At 43.5% G+C, this 20,835-nt stretch overlaps 1 protein-coding gene across 24 annotated transcripts in view; it reads left to right on the top strand.

The window, feature by feature from the left end:
• DTNB (dystrobrevin beta) overlaps window positions 1-20,835 on the top strand; it is a 388,582-nt gene that overhangs the window by 108,490 nt on the left and 259,257 nt on the right. For all 24 annotated transcript variants that reach the window (XR_012157855.2, XR_013635525.1, XR_012157851.2 and 21 more), the window contains one exon: window positions 14,125-14,291. Coding sequence is in view for 6 of the 24 variants with exons in the window: in XM_073335462.2 (XP_073191563.1) it covers window positions 14,125-14,291 (167 nt within the window). In the remaining 18 variants the exon portion in view is untranslated. The remainder of the gene's footprint in view (window positions 1-14,124; window positions 14,292-20,835) is intronic.

The raw sequence follows: 20,835 nt of genomic DNA, 5'->3' as shown, positions 1-20,835 counted from the left end.
CTGAAGACATTAAAGATGTGTACATCACCTGCTCTTTGAGAGATGCTGAATGCTGGTCAGCCTACTGACTTGTGAGAAGCATCATGTTGCTACACTTCTCACCAAAGCATCCTAGAAGATGCCTCAAACCAGCGAAGAAGATTTTGATAATGGCATAAAGAGTACACTTTTAATGTTTGCAGACGATACCAAGCTGGGAGGGGTTGAAAGTGCTTTGAAGGATAGGATTAAAATTAAAAATGATATGAACAAACAGATGAAATGGTCTGAAGTAAATAGGATGAAATTCAATAAGGACAAATGCAAAGTACGCCACTTAGGAAGGAACAATCAGTTACACACATACAAAATTGGAAATGACTGCCTAGAAAGGAGTACTGCAGAAAGGGATCTGGGGGTCATAATAGATCACTAGCTAAATATGAGTCAACAGGGTAACACTGTTGCAAAAAAATGCAAACATCATAGCAGGAGTGTTATAAGCAAGACATGAGAAGTAATTCTTCCACTCTACTCTGTGCGGATTAGGCCTGAGCTGGAATACTGTGTCCAGTTCTGGGCACCACACTTCAGGAACAATGTGGAAATTGGAGAAAGTCCAGAATCAGGAATCATCTAGTTATTACTTAGTCCTGCCTTGAGTGCAGAGGACTGGATTAGAATAACTATTGAGGTCCATTCCAGTCATACACTTTTATGATTCTATGAACTTGAATGATTCTTGAAACAGTGAATAACCATCTCCATATTCAGAAGTCATAAATGGATCTCTTCACCTCCAGAGAAAGTGTGAAGTAATCAAGCAAAGACTGGAAAGTCATTGTCAGATGATTTCTTCTGGATAACAGTGGATGACTCCAATCCCACTTCTTCCCAGTGTTACCAACGATAGAGAGACAGAACCGTGATTCATATGGCCCTAGCATGGCCAAGACAACACTGGAATACAGAGCTCCTAAAGTTCTCCAAAGAATCTCCTTTTCCACTTGCACTGTCTCCAGATGGACCTCCTGCCTCAGAGGAACAGCCAAATTCTTCATATCAACCCAGGGACACCTTGCCTGTTGGCCTGGATAATAACCTATTGTGATGGTCACTGATCAGGCTTGCTCTGGACAAGGATGAAGTCCACTACGAAGTGCTATCTCCAAAAAAGGAAAAGATTCTCCATGTGGTCCAGTAGCAAGAATCTTACCCTGACTCAAACAGGAATTCATGCAATATCGGACTGTTTAACGTGAAGTTGCAAGGACTCTCACTAACAGCATTAATATACACCTGGCTGCTATCTCAGCCCACTGCCACCCTGTGCAGGACAAAATGGTATTTTCCCATCCAACAATAGCCAGCTTCCTAAGAAGACTTACTAATGTTTTACCCTGAGTAAGAAAACCACCTCCTTCCTGGGATCTAGATTTGGTGCAAACCAAGCTGAAGCGGACTCTGTCTGGACCTTTCAGGAACACTTCCCTAAAACACCATTCTTGTTGGCTATGATCACATCAGCAAGAAGAGTCAGTGAGCTCCAAGCTCTAATGGCCTTAGCCAGTATATTTCCCTCCTTTAGTTGTTTCCCAGTCATTGTTCTCACCCATGGGAAATATATCTCCACACTTTGGATGCCAAGAATACAAAGCCCATTAAAAAGATTAATAGGCTACTTGTAGCATATAGAGAAAGCTTTTAAAGAGAACCAATCAACACAGAGATATCTAAATGAGTTAAGGCTTGTGTAGAACTTTGTTACAACATAGCTAAGTTACCAGGGCCTACAGGGTTAAGGACCCATTTGAATAGAGCCATTGTAGCTTCTGTGGCATGTCTTAGGCACTTCCTAATACTGAAATCAGCAGAGTAGCAACTTAAAGTTCAGTGCATACTTTCACCAACTGCTTTTCTTTAGACTTAGCATCATACTCCAATGCTTTATTTGTCAGGGTAGTAATACCATCCATATGTTATTATGAACTCCTCACCCACCTTCCACCCAGGCAGTACTGATCACTAGTTTTCCCCAAGTGGCATACAAAGAGTCCCTTGAAGAAGAGAGAGGTTACTCACTAGTAACTTGTTCTTTAAGAATTGCCTTCATGTATTCACGCTTCCTGTCCTCCTTTGCCTTGGAGTTTTGTGTGTGATTGGCGCACTGCAGTTCAGGAGAACAAACTGATGCATTTGTGGGTAGTGGTGGGATGTATATGTCAGGAGACTGGGTCATAGGCGGTCAGGCCTAATAGTTGGAGTAGGAGTCAGGCCCAGCAGTTGGAGTCTGAAAGCCAGAGCCAGGAGTCAAGAAAGGGCCAGTACCAGGAAACAGAGGTAAAGGTCATAACTAGAGTCAGAGTCTAAATGTCAATGCCAAGGGTCACAACAGAGTCACAGTCAGGAATCAGAGCCAAAGCTCGGAACTGGAGTACCCGGAGTTAGGGAAGGCAGGACCAAGGCTGGTTCTGAGGCAGGAACAAGGCTGGGGCAGGATGGAAACAAGACTGGGTGCAGGGCAGGAGCTGTAGGGGAGCAGAGCAGGAGCAGGGCTTGGTGAGAAAGAAGCACAGGGAGGCAGAGAGTCTGTGGGCATGTGCATTGAACAGCCCGTGAGCCGCTGCTGCTGAGTTTAAGAACTGGCCTGCTAGCTTCCTCAGCCAGTCAGGCAGGGCGGTCCGTCAGGCAGTGTAGCTGGCTCGTTAGGATGTCAGGAGTACTGAGCTGGCACAGCCGCAGGGCTTTACTCCAGACAGTATGTGTACACTCTCATAGTCTTGAAAGTCAATGTCACAAACGGGTATTTGCACACACACCCTCCCTGGGCTTGGCTTTGAAGAAGGTTCTGCAGCTTATCGCCAAGGGGCAGCATATATACATATGTGACTGACTTTTGAAGAACAGTTGCTGGTAAGTAACTTCTCTTTGCCTAGGGTAAACCCTGCTCACTGTGGGTCTGGAATTGCTTAGAGGTGCTGTTACCTCACAGGTTGAGAAATATTTCTTTAGAATAGATTTGTGAAGCTATAAGCTTGGTATTTGTACTTACATTTATGTACATACCTCCCCCAAAGCAGTCTTCACTAGAGTAGTTCTAATTTCAATGCTTGAAAAGTAATCCAATACCTCTCTTTTTGTTGTGGTTATAAGATTGTTATAAAGATCCCATTAAATTGTGGACTAAGCTTATTCACACAAGGAATAGACAATTTTTCTAACCTGTAAATGGTGTTTCTCAGATGAAATGAGCTCAATCCACAGTGACCCATGTTTTGTGGTTTTTTTTGTTTGTTTTGGTTGATTCTCATTCTTTGCTTCTATTATTTTAACTCTGTAATTTTTCATTCTTGGATACTGTTTGTGAGTATCTAGTTAGTGTTTTTTTTCTAGTTCTGGACCCATTCACTGATTGCCAATACTATAAAAAGTCTCTTTTTGATTGCACCTTGTCAGAGTGGAGCACCTTTGTTGGCTAACTTTACCTTCCAATCAGATGCTCATCGTCTTTGTAGTTTGTAAGTATTCTAGTTAAGTAATATGGCAGATACAGCTGGGGTACTTGAGAGAAGCTCGAGGACACCTGGATTGGCACCGAATTGTGTACTTTCCTTGGTTGCCTGTGGTTGTTCTTGTGTGAGATAGACAAAAATCCATTAAGTTGTGGATTGAGTTTATTCCATTGGAGAAATACCACTTACAGGTAAGAGAAATTCTCTTCTCTCACAAGGCATCAGATCAAGTGTTCATAGAATCATAGAATATCAGGGTTGGAAGGGGCCTCAGGAGGTCATCTAGTCCAACCCCCTGCTCAAAGCAGGACCAATCCCCAATTAAATCAAATTAAATTTTTTTAATCAGTAACACTATCCTAAAGACACCTAGGACATCATTTTTGAGAGACATGCTTCAGTTTTTGAGATGTGCAATATAATACTAATATGCCATTCAGTAGGACTTCTAATCCATTTTGTTAGATTTCTGTAGAAATAAGTCCATGGAAGAAAATAGAGTTTTGACTGAAGAAGAAGCCATTGTAAATCCAAGTGGAAGAAATTCCTACATTCTACTTCCCTCCTTACCTCTGTAAAAGAGGAAGAAATGTAGGAAAGCATACCCTAGTAATGTGAAAAGTTATTTTTCTCCTTTTTACACTTGACAGTCCTGTCACCCTAGCTAGGTATTTATATTTTTAGAAAGATTTTAATAGATTGTAAACTCCTTGGAACAGGGATCATGTCTTTATCTGTGCCTATATTGTAGGCACCTAACAAATTAATTGTATATGAACTTCAGCAAATTAACTGACTAACTTGTTTCTTCGGATTTATCTTTAAAAGATGATGCAGACAATAAAATATATCTGACCTGTTCCTTTGCAAAGAAGATTAATTTAGTAGTGATATTTAATCCAGGGAAAAGTCCTGGGGGAAGAATGTATTCCCAATTATTTGTTAACTGGTCACTCCTCTACTCTTGTGAACTGCTCAGGTAGTTTTCCAACCAAATATTGCAGCCCTGTCAGCATAGCCCCATTTTGTGGAAAACTAGACTTTACCTCTCTCACCAAATCAGAAGAAAGTTCCTGATGAAAATGGTAGTTGCTACCCTTCCTAAGAGGAGCAGGAACATGCTTGATGTCCTGTTTAGCAGGTCCAAAGAGTATCAACTTCACCAGTCTAGGACCAATTGGCTGCTCCTATGCTTCACATAGATAGGTGGATCCTCTCATGGAATGAATTTTCATAGAATCATAGAATATTCGGGTTGGAAGAGAACTCAGGAGGTCATCTAGTCCAATCCCCTGCTCAAAGCAGGACCAAAACCAACTAAATCATCCCAGCCATGGCTTTGTCAAGCGGGCCTTAAAAACCTCTGAGGTTGGAGATTCCACCACCTCCCTAGGTAACCCATTCCAGTGCTTCACCACCCTCCTAGTGAAATAGTGTTTCTGAATATCCAACCTACACCTCCCACACTGCAACTTCAGACTATTACTTCTTGTTCTGTCATCTGCCACCGCTGAGAACAGCCTAGCTCCATCCTCTTTGGAACCCCCTTTCAGGTATTTGAAGGCTGCTATCAAATCCCTTCCTCACGCTTCTCTTCTGCAGACTAAATAACCCCAGTTCCCTGAGCCTCTCCTCGTAAGTCATGTGCCCCAGCCTCCTAATAACTTTTGTTGCCCTCCACTGAACTCTCTCCAATTTGTCCACATCCCTTCTGTAGTGGGGGGACCAAAACTGGACAGAGTACTCCAGGTGTGGCCACACCAGTGCCGAATAGAGGGGAATAATCACTTCCCTCGGTCTGCTGGCAATGCTCCTAAAAATACAGCCCAATATGCCATTCGCCTTCTTGGTAACAAGGGCACATTGCGGACTCATATTCAGCTTCTCATTCACTGTAATCCCAAGGTCCTTTTCTGCAGAACTGCTGCTTAGCCAGTCAGTCCCCAGCCTGTAGCGGTCCATGGGATTCTTCCTTCCTAAATGCAGAACTCTGCACTTGTCCTTGTTGAACCTCATCAGATTTATTTTGGCCCAATCCTCCAATTTGTCTAGGTCACTCTGGACCCTATCCCTACCCTCTAGCATATCTACCTCTCCCCCCAGCTTAGTGTCATCTGAGAACTTGCTGAGGGTACAATTCATCCAATCATCCAGATCGTTAATAAAGATGTTGAACAAAACCGGCCACAGGACTGACCCCTGGGGCACTTTGCTTGATACCAGCTGCCAACTAGACATTGAGCTGTTGATCACTACCCGTTGAGTTCGACAATCTAGCCAGCTTTCTATCTACCTTATTGTCCCTTCATCCAGCCCATACTTTTTTAACTTGCTGGTAAGAATACTGTGGGAGACCGTATCAAAAGCTTTGATAAAGCAGAATAGGAAGTGTGCCCAGTTTTGTTCCAGGGTAGGTCACAGCCACCTGATCCCTATCAGGCACTTTCCTTTGTCCATGGGACAAGGACCTCCTTTATGCACTCCCACCTGTGTCCCTGATTCCCAGGGTCATTATCAAGCTCAAGAAAGATCATGGCAGATTGGTCCTTATAGCTGCAGCCTCATCAAGGCAGATGTGGTGTTGAGACCTCTGCAAACTGTCCACTCAGGAACTCTTACTGTTTCCAGTGACAAAGGGCATCCTGAGGCACAACCCATAGCGAGTGCTGCCTCCAAATCCCTAAGGGCTGAGCCCCACAGCATCGTTCACTGGTGGCTGAGTACGGAGGAAATGCATTGGTCAGTGGCTGTCCAGAACATTCTCCTTAACAGGAGAAAACTTTCCACTAGAGCTACTTACTTGAGTGAATAAAAAGCATTTTTCCATCTGGACAGCCTCCCAAAATGCGTCCCCAACTCAGACCAGCATTCAGACAATCCTGGATAATCTTTGGTACCTTAAGGAGTTGGGTCTGATGCTCAGCTCTCTTAAGGTGTATCTGGAGGCCACTTTGGCTTTTCATCCTCATATAAGGGGCAGGACTATTTTTACTCACTCCATCATGACCAGATTTGTGAAAGCTCTAAACAGATTATTTCCAGAAGTCTGAGACCCAACACCTTTGTGGGATCTGAATTTGGAGTTGTCTGTGCTTATGGACCCTCTTTCACAGTCTTTAGCACTGTGCTCCTTTCTACACCTATTAGTGAAGGTAGTATTTTAAGTGGCTATCACCTTTGCCAAGATGGTAGGTGAACCGAACGCATTGGTCACTGATCCACCTTTACACGTTCTTCACAAGGACAAGGTCTAGCTTAGGCTCCTTGGAAGTTCCTCTCTACAGTGGTATCTGACTTCCACCTAACCCAATCTGTCTGCTAGTTTTCTTTCCAAAGTCTCATGTGAACAGGTATGAGAGAAAACTCCATACCCTGAGTGTTTGGCATATGTTGGCTTTTTACTTGGACAGGATAAAGCCATTGCAGGTTTCTTCCTAGCTGTTCTTGTTATATGCAGAACGAGTGAGGCATCATCCAGTCACAACACAGGATCTTGAAATGGATCACTAACTGCATCGTAATGGCTTATTCATAGATTCATAGATATTTAGGTCAGAAGGGACCATTATGATCATCTAGTCTGACCTCCTGCACAATGCAGGCCACAGAACTTCACCCACCACTCCTAAAAAAGACCTCACACCTATATCTGTGCTATTGAAGTCCTCAAATTGTAGTTTGAAGACCTCAAGGAGCAGAGAATCCTCCAGCAAGTGACCCATGCCCCATGCTACAGAGGAAGGCGAAAAACCTCCAGGGCCTTCCAATCTGCCCTGGAGGAAAATTCCTTCCCGACCCCAAATATGGCGATCAGCTAAACCCTGAGCATATGGGCAAGATTCATCAGCCAGATACTACAGAAAATTCTTTCCCGGGTAACTTGGATCTTACCCCATCTAAAAACCCATCACAGGCCATTGGGCCTATTTACCATGAATATTTAATTACCAAAACCATGTTATCCCATCATACCATCTCCTCCATAAACTTATCGAGTTTAATCTTAAAGCAAGATAGATCTTTTGCCCCCACTACTTCCCTCGGAAGGCTATTCCAAAACTTCACTCCTCTGATGGTTAGAAACCTTCGTCTAATTTCTAATCTAAATTTCCTAGTGGCCAGTTTATATCCATTTGTTCTTGTGTCCACATTGGTACTGAGTTTAAATAATTCCTCTCCCTCTCTGGTATTTATCCCTCTGATATATTTATAGAGAGCAATCATATCTCCCCTCAACCTTCTTTTAGTTAGGCTAAACAAGCCAAGCTCCCTGAGTCTCCTTTCATAAGACAAGTTTTCCATTCCTCGGATCATCCTAGTAGCCCTTCTCTGTACCTGTTCCAGTTTGAATTCATCCTTCTTAAACATGGGAGACCAGAACTGCACACAGTATTCCAGGTGAGGTCTCACCAGTGCCTTATATAACGGTACTAAAACCTCCTTATCCCTACTGGAAATACCTCTCCCGATGCATCCCAAGACGACATTAGCTTTTTTCACAGCCATATCACATTGGCAGCTCATAGTCAACCTATGATCAACCAATACTCCAAGGTCCTTTTCCTCCTCCGTTACTTCTAGTTGATGCGTCCCTAGCTTATAACTAAAATTCTTGTTATTAATCCCTAAATGCATGACCTTACACTTCTCACTATTAAATTTCATCCTATTCCTATTACTCCAGTTTACAAGGTCATCCAGATCCTCCTGTAGGGTATCCCTGTCCTTCTCTAAATTAGCAATACCTCCCAGCTTTGTATCATCTGCAAACTTTATTAGCACACTCCCACTTTTTGTGCCCAGGTCAGTAATAAAAAGATTAAATAAGATTGGTCCCAAAACTGATCCTTGAGGAACTCCACTGGTAACCTCCCTCCAACTTGACAGTTCACCTTTCAGTAGGACCCGTTGTAGTCTCCCCTTTAACCAATTCCCTATCCACCTTTCAATTTTCCTATTGATGCCCATCTTATCCAATTTAACTAATAATTCCCCATGTGGCACAGTATCAAACGCCTTACTAAAATCTAAATAAATTAGATCCACTGCGTTTATGCTGCTAAAGGAGTAATATCTCCTTATACACTCATAGCACCTTTGCTCAGAGCATATTCTACCTCAACTGCATTTCTGGCACACATCCCTATTATGGACGTATGTAGAGCAGCAACATGGTCCTCAGTTCAAATTTTCACTAGACCATACGCACTCTGAAACTTGAGGGAAGATGCAGATCTAGGCAGGGCAGTCCTACAGTCCCTCTTTCTATGAGCCTCTGAGCCCCTCCTCCTGCGGTAACAGCTTGGACATTCTGTATACCATAATGCAGGCACTTGAAGAAAAAATGGTTACTTACCACCCTGTAACTGTTATTCTTCGAGATGTTTCATATATCCACTACGTGACCCACCATTCTTCCCTGATGTGTTGGAGTCTATCATTGGGTTCCAGTGTAAAGGAACTGAAGGAGGAGTGGGGTGACTCTGCCCTTTATATCCTTAGTTGACTCACAAAGATCTTGGCCATGGGTGGGGCTGCCCACTCCAGCACCAGGTCATGAGGTGTGCACACATCTACAGTGTAATGGACATATGCAACATCTCTTAAAGAAAAACAGTTACATGCCATCATGTGCCAGCAATGCCCCTCTGCCATGTACATTGGTTTAACTGGACAGTCTCTACGTAAAAGAATAAATGGACACAAATCAGATGTCAAGAATTATAACATTCATAAACCAGTCGGAGAACACTTCAGTCTCTCTGGTCACGCAATCACAGACATGAAGGTCGCTATCTTAAAACAAAAAAACTTCAAATCCAGACTCCAGTGAGAAACTGCTGAATTGGAATTCATTTGCAAATTGGATACTATTAATTTAGGCTTAAATAGAGACTGGGAGTGGCTAAGTCATTATGCAAGGTAGCCTATTTCCACTTGTTTTTTCCTACCCCCCTCCAACCAGATGTTCTGGTTAAACTTGGATTTAAACTTGGAGAGTGGTCAGTTTGGATGAGCTATTGCCAGCAGGAGAGTGAGTTTGTGTGTGTGTCCCCCGGAAAAAAAGGGACGGGGGTGAGAGAGCCTGGATTTGTGCTGGACATGGCCCACCTTGATTACCATGCACATTGTAGGCAGAGTGGTCACTTTGGATAAGCTATTACCAGCAGGAGAGTGAGGTTGTGTATGTATGGGGGTGGGGGGGGGTGAGAAAACCTGGATTTGTGCTGGAAATGGCCCACCTTGATTATCATGCATGTTGTAGGGAGAGTGGTCACTTTGGATGAGCTATTACCAGCAGGAGAGTGAGTTTCTGTGTGTTGTTTTTGGAGGGGGGTGAGAGAACCTGGATTTGTGCAGGAAATGGCCCACCTTGATTATCATGCACATTGTGAAGAGAGTTGTCACTTTGGATGGGCTATTACCAGCAGGAGAGTGAGTTTGTGTGTGGGGGGGTGGAGGGTGAGAAAACCTGGATTTGTGCTGGAAATGGCCCAACTTGACGATCACTTTAGATAAGCTATTACCAGCAGGACAGTGAGGTGGGAGGAGGTATTGTTTCATGATCTCTGTGTGTATATAATGTCTGCTGCAGTTTCCACGGTATGCATCCGATGAAGTGAGCTGTAGCTCATGAAAGCTCATGCTCAAATAAATTGGTTAGTCTCTAAGGTGCCACAAGTACTCCTTTTCTTTTTGCGAATACAGACTAACACGGCTGTTACTCTGAAACCAGTTACAAGAAGGTATGCAGCTGTTTTTTTCCACTTGCCCTCCAAAGGCCATCATCTATTTGGGGAGATGGTGGATAAACCCTACAAGATGAAAAGGAGTACTTGTGGCACCTTGGAGACTAACAAATTTATTTGAGCATAAGCTTTTGTGAGCTACAGCTCACTTCATTGGATGCATGCAGTAGAAAATACAGTGGGGAGATTTATATACACAGAGAACATGAAACAATGGGTGTTACCATACACACTGTAACAAGAGTGATCAGGTAAGGTGAGCTATTACCAGCAGGAGAACTGGGGTGGGAGGGAGCCTCTTGTAGTGATAATCAAGGTGGGCCATTTCCAGCAGTTGACAAGAACATGTGAGGAACGTGGAGCAAAATGCCTCATTTGCAAAGCTTAGAAAGACGTATTCATTGTCTTGAAAAATGTGCAGTAACTCTCACTGAAATTCAAATTCAGACCTATCTTTCTGAGATTTTCTCCAGCCAGCTCTCAGGAGAGTTAGTCCAAGGATGAGCCTTCCAAGGATTTTAAAAGAAAAACTTAAGATGTCAGTTTCCTAGCTTGTGTGTGTACCTAGTCAATTGTGGAAGCTAGTTTGGAGGGTGTGTTACATTCCATTCTGATAACAGTGAGTTTTTGTGATCATTCTGATGTGTTCCAGGAGTTCCTCATTCCTGGGCTAGCTACAAAGAAAGCTTTGTTTTTAGTGCTCACTAATCTCATTCATGACAACTCTGTTGTTCCAGTGGAAAGCAGGTGTGAAGTGTGAGGCTGTCTCTTTTGTAGTCTGGGCTGTTTGCATGAAGAAAACTAACAATCAAAGCTTTAAACTTGACTTAGTGTTTAACATGAAACCTTGTAAGGAATGAAGCACTGGGATTGATTGGTTTTTGGTGGCATGCGGTGCTAATTAGGCTGGTAGCTACATTTGTAATTAACTGAAGATTTTTTGGGTCAGTAATTTCATTCCCTAGGTATATTATTTTAAAGTAATCAAATCCATAGGTCATGAATGTAGATGTAGATCAGTGTGGCCAGCCCAAGTCTTTCAGGATAGAATGAAGTCTCATAGCCATATATCAGGGGTGGTGAAACTTAGGCTCTTTTACAGTTGAAGTGCGGCTTGCGGAGCCCCTCAAACTCTCCCATTCTCTTCCTCCCAGACTTGGCAGGGAGGGGAAGAGCTCGGGGCTTCTGCCCTGCGGTGGTGTGGTGGGGCTAGGAGCTTCTTCTCAGCAGGGCAGTGGGTCTCGGGCTTCAACCCCACTGGGCGCACCTGCTGGGGCTCGGTGCTTCAGCAGGAGTGGGGTTGAAACTCCAAGCCCAGACAGGCGCCTTCTGCAACGCTGAAGCCCCAAGTCCAGACAGGGACCTCCCTCAAAGCTGAAGCCCTGAGATCCCCCTCCCCACAGGGCACAAACCCTTAGCCCCACCACGCCACTGCGGGGCTCAAGCCCTGAACCCCAGCAGACATGCCCTGGCTCTTGAACTTCTGAAGATTGTCATATGCGGCTTGGAGGGTCAGTAAGTTTGGCCACACCTACCATATATTGTCCTTTTTACAACCACAGCTGTTGGTGTCAAGTCTTGGAGGACAATCTGAGAATAAAAATGTGAAAGACAGTCATTGTTACTGTAGCAGCAAGTTCTTAAAGCACTTCTCTCTCTCAGCATCACTGCCATCTGAGCTATAGTTTCAAACTTCTGCCTTTCATCCACATGCTGATGTCCCCCAGAAAATGTTCTCACACCAAAATCTTGAACATTCTCTTCTTAATTAAGTCTGAATAGGCAACAGATTTAAAACAAACAAAAAAGTATTTCTTCACACAACACACAGTCAACCTGTGGAACTCTTTGCCAGAGGATGTTGTGAAAGCCAACACTATAACATGTGTGACAGGGTCAGGACAGATGGCTACAGGAGAGTGATAGAAGGCCGATATATGAGCCCCAGGTTAAGTAGGTCCCTTTCCCCTGGGTAAGGTAACAGGGAAGGTTCCAGAACAATCAGGAACTTTCTGGAAACAATTAAGGCAGACAGGTTGATTAGAACACCTGCAGCCGATCAAGAAGCTGCTAGAATCAATTAAGACAGGCAGGCTAATCAGGGCACCTGGGTTTTAAAAAGGAGCTCACTTCAGTTTGTGGAGTCCATGCGAGGAGCTGGGAGCAAGAGGCGCAAGAAGATGAGAGTGAGAAGGCGTACTACTGGAAGACTGAGAAGTACAAGCAGCATCAGACATCAGGAGGAAGGTCCTGTGGTGAGAATAAAGAAGGTGTTGGGAGGAGGCCATGGGGAAGTAGCCCAGGGAGTTGTAGCTGTCACGCAGCTGTTACAGGAGACACTGTAGACAGCTGCAATCCACAGGGCCCTGGGCTGGAACCCGGAGTAGAGGGCGGGCCCGAGTTCCCCCCATCCCTCCAACTCCCTACTTGATACTGGAGGAGTTGACCTGGACTGTGGGTTCCACCAGAGGGGAAGGTCTCTGGCCTGTTCCCCGATCCACTAGGTGGATCAGCAGAGACTGCAAGGATTGTTCGTCTTCCTTTCCCCATGCTGGCTATGAGGCTAACTGAGTGAACGGCAGATTTGAGCCACGAAAGTGGCCAAACTGAGGACTGCCATGAACCTCTGAGGCGAGAAAATCCGCCAATAAGCTCAGGACCCATCAAGGCAGAGGAGGAACTTTGTCACACAGGGTTCAAAAAAGAACTAGTTAAGTTCATGGAGGATAGGCCCATCGATGGCTATTAGCCAGGATGGGCAGGGATGGTGTCCCTAGCCTTTGTTTGCCAGAAGCTGGGAATGGGCGACAGGGGATGGATCGCTGGATGATTCCCTGTGTTGTTCATTCCTTCTGGGGCACCTGGCATGGGCCACTGTCGGAAGACAGGATACAGGGCTAGATGGACCTTTGGTCTGACTCACTATGGCTGTTCTTATGTTCTTTTTCTGATGACTGAATTGCTTGTTAATGCTCTAATAGCGGATATTGACTATTGTAACCTCCTCCTCTCCAATCTTGTAGATACTTACCTTGCTCCCTGCTGTCCATTCAAAATGCTGTCACCAAAATCATTTCCCGCCACTTTTGGTTTTGACTTCATTTTCACTCCATAAGATCTTCTTGTTGCCCAACATATCATATTGAAATTCCCTATCCTTGGATTCAAGACCCTATGCTTCTGGCCAAAGTCTGCATCAGTGACCATGTTTTCGTTTTGCATTACCCCATTCTCTCCACTCCAATATTGTTGATAGCTTTGAAGTTTCCTTTGTACCCTTCTTCCATTTCCATCTCCATGCTGCCCCTTTCCAAATATATTCCATTTTCAAGTTACCTCCTTGACCTCATATATACCTCATTCCATCTCTACTAAAAACTCACTTCTGTCATCTCTTATATGAACAATGAAGGAGAGGAAAAGGTAAACTAAAGAAACGAATAAAACTGGAAAGGAAAAACTTAAGTCAACAGAACCACTAAGAGGAGTATGTGCCTTGCAGAGTAATTATATGCTCTTTTTTTGTTTGTTTATCATTTCCCCATCTCCTTCTCCCCCCATTTTTTGGTCTGTTTAATACCCTCACTATTTGTCATGTCTAATTTAGATTGTAAACTCTTTGGTACAGGGACAATGTCTTTGTTGTTACAGCCCCTAGCATAGTTTTGGGTGCTCAAAAATAAACTAAGAACTTTATACCTGGGTTCTGGCTGTATTTTAACACTGTGCAACATATATCATTTTGGGATTGAAATTGTTAGCAAATTTTATTGATGTTTAGGAACTTCGTCCTTTTTGGGGGCTCAGATTTATTGTGTGTGGTTTTTCAGATAATAGTAAAACAACACTTTCTAAGATTCTCTTATTGCTTTTCCCCCCTGAAGTCTTCCATCCTGTGGAATGTTCATACTGTCGGCGTGAGAGCATGATGGGTTTCCGGTACCGATGCCAGCAGTGCCACAACTACCAGCTCTGCCAAAACTGTTTTTGGCGTGGCCATGCAAATGGCCCTCATAGCCACCAACATCAGATGAAGGAGCATTCCTCATGGGTAACTCAGCTTTGTTTGTAATAATGCACTGATCATCTCTATGCAAATTTCTTTTGAAAGCTAAAGACGTTTTTGTAAAAGGCTTAGAATCACAGGTTAAATCTTAAAGTTTTTCAAATAGGAGCTTATAAATAGGCATATTATACTTTTTTCTGAGTTGAATGAAATTTTATTTAATTATTTGACATTATCATTTTGCCCAGTGCTGACGATACTGTTCCTGCTCTCAAGTGCCTTGCAATCTGAGACATATAAAACAAAGCACTTGTCTTCTTTTCCCCAATACCATACCTTCCTACATCCCTCTTTTTACCAGCCTAATAACCCACCGTAATTTTGATGTCTTTACAAAGCAAGAAAACACTATGCACACAAGGTGCTCTTTTCGGCAAAGTGTTCTTCTTGAACATAGTAGCTCTTTAAAATAAATAAATGTTTGTCTTCATTGTGCATGAAGCTGGACTGTATATATTGTGGAAGACAAATCCTTAACCCAAGAATCTGATAATCTAAGATACATGGGCAGTAAAATTTGGAAAAATAGTACACCAGACGACAAGATGATGAGCATATCCCAAGTCATAGCTAATAATTCAAGGTCTGGAAAACAGGATGTTACAGGTGGGGTGATTCTGTAACAACCCTGATAGTATCAAGCATGATGCTGGAGCCACCCCCTGTCTTAGTCCACAAGTTGTGACCTGCTTGGAGCAGGGTGGCTGGTGCCATAAGCTTGGCATCTAAAGTCTCTAGGTCTCTAAATAGTTAACTAAGATTGCAAAACTCAGAATTCACTGTCTGCGCCTTTAAACAAACAAGCAAAATGCCAAGGCAAGCACTTAAGGGCAGGGCCCTGACCTGGACCTTGGGTTCTGTGCTAGCACTGAGGAGCTTTTCTTCTGTCCCAATCTCACCCTGTGGTGCCCCTGAGAAGTAGCAGGCAAGCATTCTTAACTGCTCTGCTGGCTCCTGATTATTCAGTGTCTCCTCCTGGCCCTTCTAAGCTCTGGAAGACTAAGTCTTGGTGGTAGCCTGGTCTGAGTAGGTTTTCCTTGAGCACAGGGGACAGACACCTCCAGCAGGGGACAAAGAAGGCATGGTAGACCCCATCACACAGGCCTTGTAGCGAGAGATTTACAAAGCTAAATCTGTTTAGTTTATCCAAGAGAAGACTGAGAATGACTTGATCATGACTTGCATGTACCTATACCTGGAGAAGAGATTTCTGATAGTAGATGGCTCTTTAATGTAGAAGAAAAAGGCATAAATGATATCCAATATTTGAAAGCAGAAACTAAACAAATTCAGATTAGAAATTAGATTAATATTTTTAGCAGTGAGGGTAAATAACCATTTGGTCAGTTTACTTAGAGAGCTGGTAGAATCTCCATCCACTTTCTCTTTAAATCAAGACCAGACGTCATTCTAAAAAGGTATGTTATGGCTCAAACAGTGGGCTTGATTGAAATTACTTGATGAGGTTCTATGGTCCATGTTTGCAGGAGGTCAGATGAGATCATCAGAATGGCCCATTCTGGCCATAAAAATCTATGAATGTATAACCACTTTTTGATGGTGAACTCAATCATTTAGATTATCCTAGGTGGACTAAGTGGAAGAAACCAGTTTTAAGTCGTGATTAAATGAACAGGGTGGACATGAATAATACTAGTTTAAAGAGGGAGTTCCAGGTATAGAATCATAGAAGATTAAACCTCTAAGGAAGGAGATTCCACCACCTCCCTAGGTAACCCATTCCAGTGCTTCACCACCCTCCTAGTGAAATAGTGTTTCCTAATATCCAACCTAGACCTCCCACACTGCAACTTGAGACCATTGCTTCTTGTTCTGTCATCTGCCACCACAGAGAACAGCCTAGGTCCATCCTCTTTGGAACCCCCCTTCAGGTAATTGAAGGCTGCTATCAAAACCTCTCTCACTCTTCTCTTCTAGAAATTAAATAACCCAAGTTTCCTCAGCCTCTCCTCATAAGGCATGTGCCCCAGCCCCCTAATCATTTTCGTTGCCCTCTGGTGAACTCTCTCCAATTTGCCCATATCCTTTCTGTAGTAGGGAGCTCAAAACTGGATGCAGTATTCCAGGTGTGGCCTCACCAGTGCCGAATAGAAGGGAATATTCACTTCCCTCGATCTGCTGGCAATGCTTCTACTAATGCAGCCCAATATGCCATTGGCCTTCTTGGCAACAAGGGCACACTGTTAACTCTCATCTAGCTTCTCGTCCACGATCATCCCTGGGTCCTTTTCTGCAGAACTGCTGCTTAGCCAGTCACTCCCCCAGGCTGTAGCGGTGCGTGGGATTCTTCCGTTCTAAGTTCAGGACTCTGCACTTGTCCTTTTTGAACCTCATCAGATTTATTTTGGCCCAGTCCTCCAATTTGTCCAGGTCACTCTGGACCCTATCCCTACCCTCCAGCATATTTACCTCTGCCCTCAGCTTAGCGTCATCCACGAACTTGCCGAGGGTGCAATCCATCCCATCAGCCAGGTCATTAATTAAGATGTTGAAGAAAACCGATCACTGGGGTACTCCACTTGATACCAGCTAGACATTGAGTCATTGATCATTACCCATTGAGCCTGACAATCTAGCCAGCTTTCTATCCACCTTATAGTCCATTCATCCAATCCATACTTTAACTTGCTGGCAAGAATACTGTGGGAGACCATATCAAAAGCTTTGCTAAAGTCAAGATATATCACGTCCACTGCTTTCTGCATATCCACAGAGCCAGTTATCTGATCATAGAAGTCAATCAGGTTGGTCAGGCATGACTTGCCCTTGGTGAATCCACGTTGACTGTTCCTGATCACCTTCCTTTCCGCCAAGTGCTTTAAAATGGTTTCATTGAGGACCTGCTCCATGATTTTTCCAGGGGCTTAAGTGAGGCTGACCAATCTGTAGTTCCGTGGGTTCTCCGTCTTCCCTTTTTAAAAGTTGGGCACTATAACTGCCTTCTTCCAATCCCCTGATTGCTGCAAGTTTTCAAAGATAATGTCCAATGGCTCTGCAATCACATCAGCCAGTTCCCTCAGCACCCTTGTATGCATTAGATATGGACCCATGGACTTGTGCATGTCCAGCTTTTCTAAATAGTCCTTAACCTATTCTTTCACCACTGAGGGCTGATCACCTCCTCCCCATACTGCGTTGCCCAGGACAGCACTGTGGGAGCTGCCCTTGTCTGTGAAAACGAAGGCAAAAAAAAAAAAAAGAGTTGAGTACTTCAGCTTTTTCCACATCATCTGTCACTAGGTTGCCTCCCACATTCATTAAGGGTCCCACACTTTCCCTGACCTTTTTCTTGTTGCTACCATACCCATAGAAACACTTCTTGTTACCCTTCACATCCCTTGCTAGCTGCAACTCCAGTTGTGTTTTGGCCTCCTGATTACACCCCTGCATACTCAATTTTTATACTCCTCCCTAGTCATCTGACCAAGCTTTCTTGTAAGCTTCCTTTTTGTGTTTAAGCTCACTGAAGATTTAGTTAAGATTGAAGTGTATCAATACCTAATAGCCACAATATTAATTTTCATAGAATAACTCATTTGCAAAAAAAAAAAATCCTTTCAAAGTGGAAAAACGTGGAAATTAACAGTTAAGAACTTCAGCTAATTCAGTCATGTCCTATATTCCTTCTTCACTTGCTGTGAACCCCATGTAAGTTACAATCTCTCCTCCCATTAAATTTTTGCTTTTTTATAGTTTGCATAATTACATGCAAAGAACAACATATTAGGATAAGATGCTGATGGTTTAATCACTTTATTTTATTCATGTGAAACTAAATCTGTTTATACTTCTAATACATTTACTAATCCACACCCAAAAACCAAAAGGCTATTCTGAGTGTGGCCAAGAGAAAAAAATACAGTTGAAACAGCTGTCCCTGGTTTTGCTAGTGTGTGGAAGCAGCTCACACACTCCCTGACACAAGACACAGACTGGTGCGTGGAAGGGACTTCTGCATGGAAGTGTGCAAGCCGCTTGTACACACTAGCACCATAGGTGGATTAAGCTTTTACGGAGCCCTGGGCCAGAGCAAGTGGGGGCCCCTCCTCACCCCTTCCGCCTGCAGTCCCCCACCCTCCCCACTCTTCCTGGGGAAATGGGATTGGGGCACCGGGGCTTGCCATGTTTCCCCTCCCCCCCGGTGCTCCTGCCGGAGAGCAGGGTTGGGGTGCGAGGCCTTCCCCCACTCCCCAGCAAGAGAGCCGGGTGAACAGAGCAGGTCATGGCATGGGGCACCCATTTTTCCGGGGACCCCTGGGCATGGGCCCAGTGGCTAATCCGCCACTGACTAGCATGTATATCTGCACAGGGCTCTACTGATCACAAAAATAAGTGATTGTAACTTGATCACATTTATAACGTGTAAACAGGAATAAATGTACTTATTACAGTATTCAGAGTAACAGCCGTGTTAATCTGTATGCGCAAAAAGAAAAGGAGTACTTGTTGCACCTTAGAGACTAACCAATTTATTTGAGCATGAGCTTTCGTGAGCTACAGCTCACTTCATCGGATGCATACTGTGGAAACTGCAGAAGACATTATATACACAGAGACCATGAAACAATACCTCCTCCCACCCCACTGTCCTGCTGGTAATAGCTTATCTAAAGTGATCATCAAGTTGGGCCATTTCCAGCACAAATCCAGGTTCTCTCACCCTCCACCCCCACACACACAAACTCACTCTCCTGCTGGCAATAGCTCATCCAAACTGACCACTCTCCCTGGTCGTACCAACTCAATTACTCCTTCCCTCCGCTACCGGTCCTGCTTCAAGTACTGCAAAAGATTTGACAAGACAGAGTGATGGTAATTCTGATCACCCCCTGCAGACCCAGACAATCCTGGTTCCCCAATTTTTTCCATATGTCCTCCCACCAATCAATTCCATCCCTGCCTTTCCCGATCTGGTGACTCAGATCAACAGTGAGATCAGATATCCCAATCCACATGCACTACGTGTTGGGTTGGTATTTGGGTGGTCATGTGCCTTAGAACGAACATGCTCTTCAGCTGTACAGGACATTCTCCGCAGCAGGAAGGACTCCATTAGATGCTGTTACTGGGCCAAATGGAGACTTTTTCATCATGGGCTCAACAAAAAAAAGTGGTTTTAGCAGAATCAGTGTGTGTAGTGGAGTACAACTTTGCAGGCACTTCCTAAGTAAGAGTGCTTTTACGGGGTTAACTTGGGATGCAATGAGTTGTAGGAGAGTGGGGGTAAGACAAATGGATTAATGATACATCAGTTGCGACTTCATTGAGTGAGTGCAGGGTGGCTTCACTGAAACTCCAACCCAGAATCATTAACTCATAGTCAGTTTACTTTGACTATGAACTGGGTCCAGAATTTGGCCTGACATTGTTTGTTAATATACAGGCCAGAATGGGGAACTGTATCCTAGAAAGCAGAGACTAGATTATCAAATGGTCCCTTCTGGCTTTAAAATCTCTGAGTGATAGAATACATAGTGTTTGCAACGTAGCTATTGCACTAATGTTATGTTCTTAATAATATTTTGCACTTCTCTAGTATTTTCCCTCTGGGAATCTGAAAACATTCGAGAAATAATCCAACTTCACAAGCATAAAACAATCCCTCCTCTCTTCATGTGTGTATTTAAAACAGCAGCAGCAATTGGTCTACAGTGAGTTTTGTTCCTGACTCATGTTTCACTCCAGTGATTTTTAGGTAGTTGAAAAGTTCTGGTGCCATGTCTAAATGTTTTAATAAAGTGAGAGAGATAAGGTGGGTCAGGTAATATTTTTTATTGGACCAACTTCTCTTAGGGGAAGGAACAAGCTTTTGAGCTCTTCTTCAGATCTGAAGATTGAAACGAGAGTGTCCGGACCTGAAAACAATCTCTGAAGTTTGAATTTTTTCCTTTCCCCCAGCAGAAGTTGGTCCAATAAAAGATATTACCATCTTGTGTGTCTCATATCTTGGAACGAACATGGCTTCAACACCGCAAGCATTAATAACCCGATTAATTTTTCTGATCCGATATCAATGGGGAATTCTTTGAATAATCATCTCCCACATTACACTCTCAGTACTCGTGCATGTGATGTTGGATTATTTTTAGCTAGCGGTGTTTGCTGGGGTTTTGCCTTTTCCCTCAGGCCCTGCCACTAGGGCTGTCGATTAATTGCAGTTAACACACGTGATTAACTCAAAAAAAAGTAATTGCGATTAAAAAATTGCAATTAATTGCACTTTTAATCACACTGTTAAACAATAGAATACCACTTGAAATTTAAATATTTGTGGATGTTTTTCTACATTTTCAAATATATTGATTTCAGTTACAACACCGAATACAAACTGTACGGTGCTCAATTTATTATAAATATTTGCACTGTAAAATAAAGAAACAGTATTTTTCAATTCACCTCATACAAGTACTGTAGTGCAATCGCTTTGAGAAAATGCAGTGTACAAATGTAGATTTTTTTTTTTTGGTTACATAACTGCACTCAAAAAACAAAACAATGGAAAATTTTA

This window comes from Lepidochelys kempii, chromosome 3 (genome assembly GCF_965140285.1).
Source record: "Lepidochelys kempii isolate rLepKem1 chromosome 3, rLepKem1.hap1, whole genome shotgun sequence".
In the NCBI taxonomy this organism is placed as follows: domain Eukaryota; kingdom Metazoa; phylum Chordata; order Testudines; family Cheloniidae; genus Lepidochelys; species Lepidochelys kempii.
The sequence above is the reverse complement of the archived record's forward strand: the minus strand, read 5'-3'. Positions and strand labels throughout refer to the sequence as shown.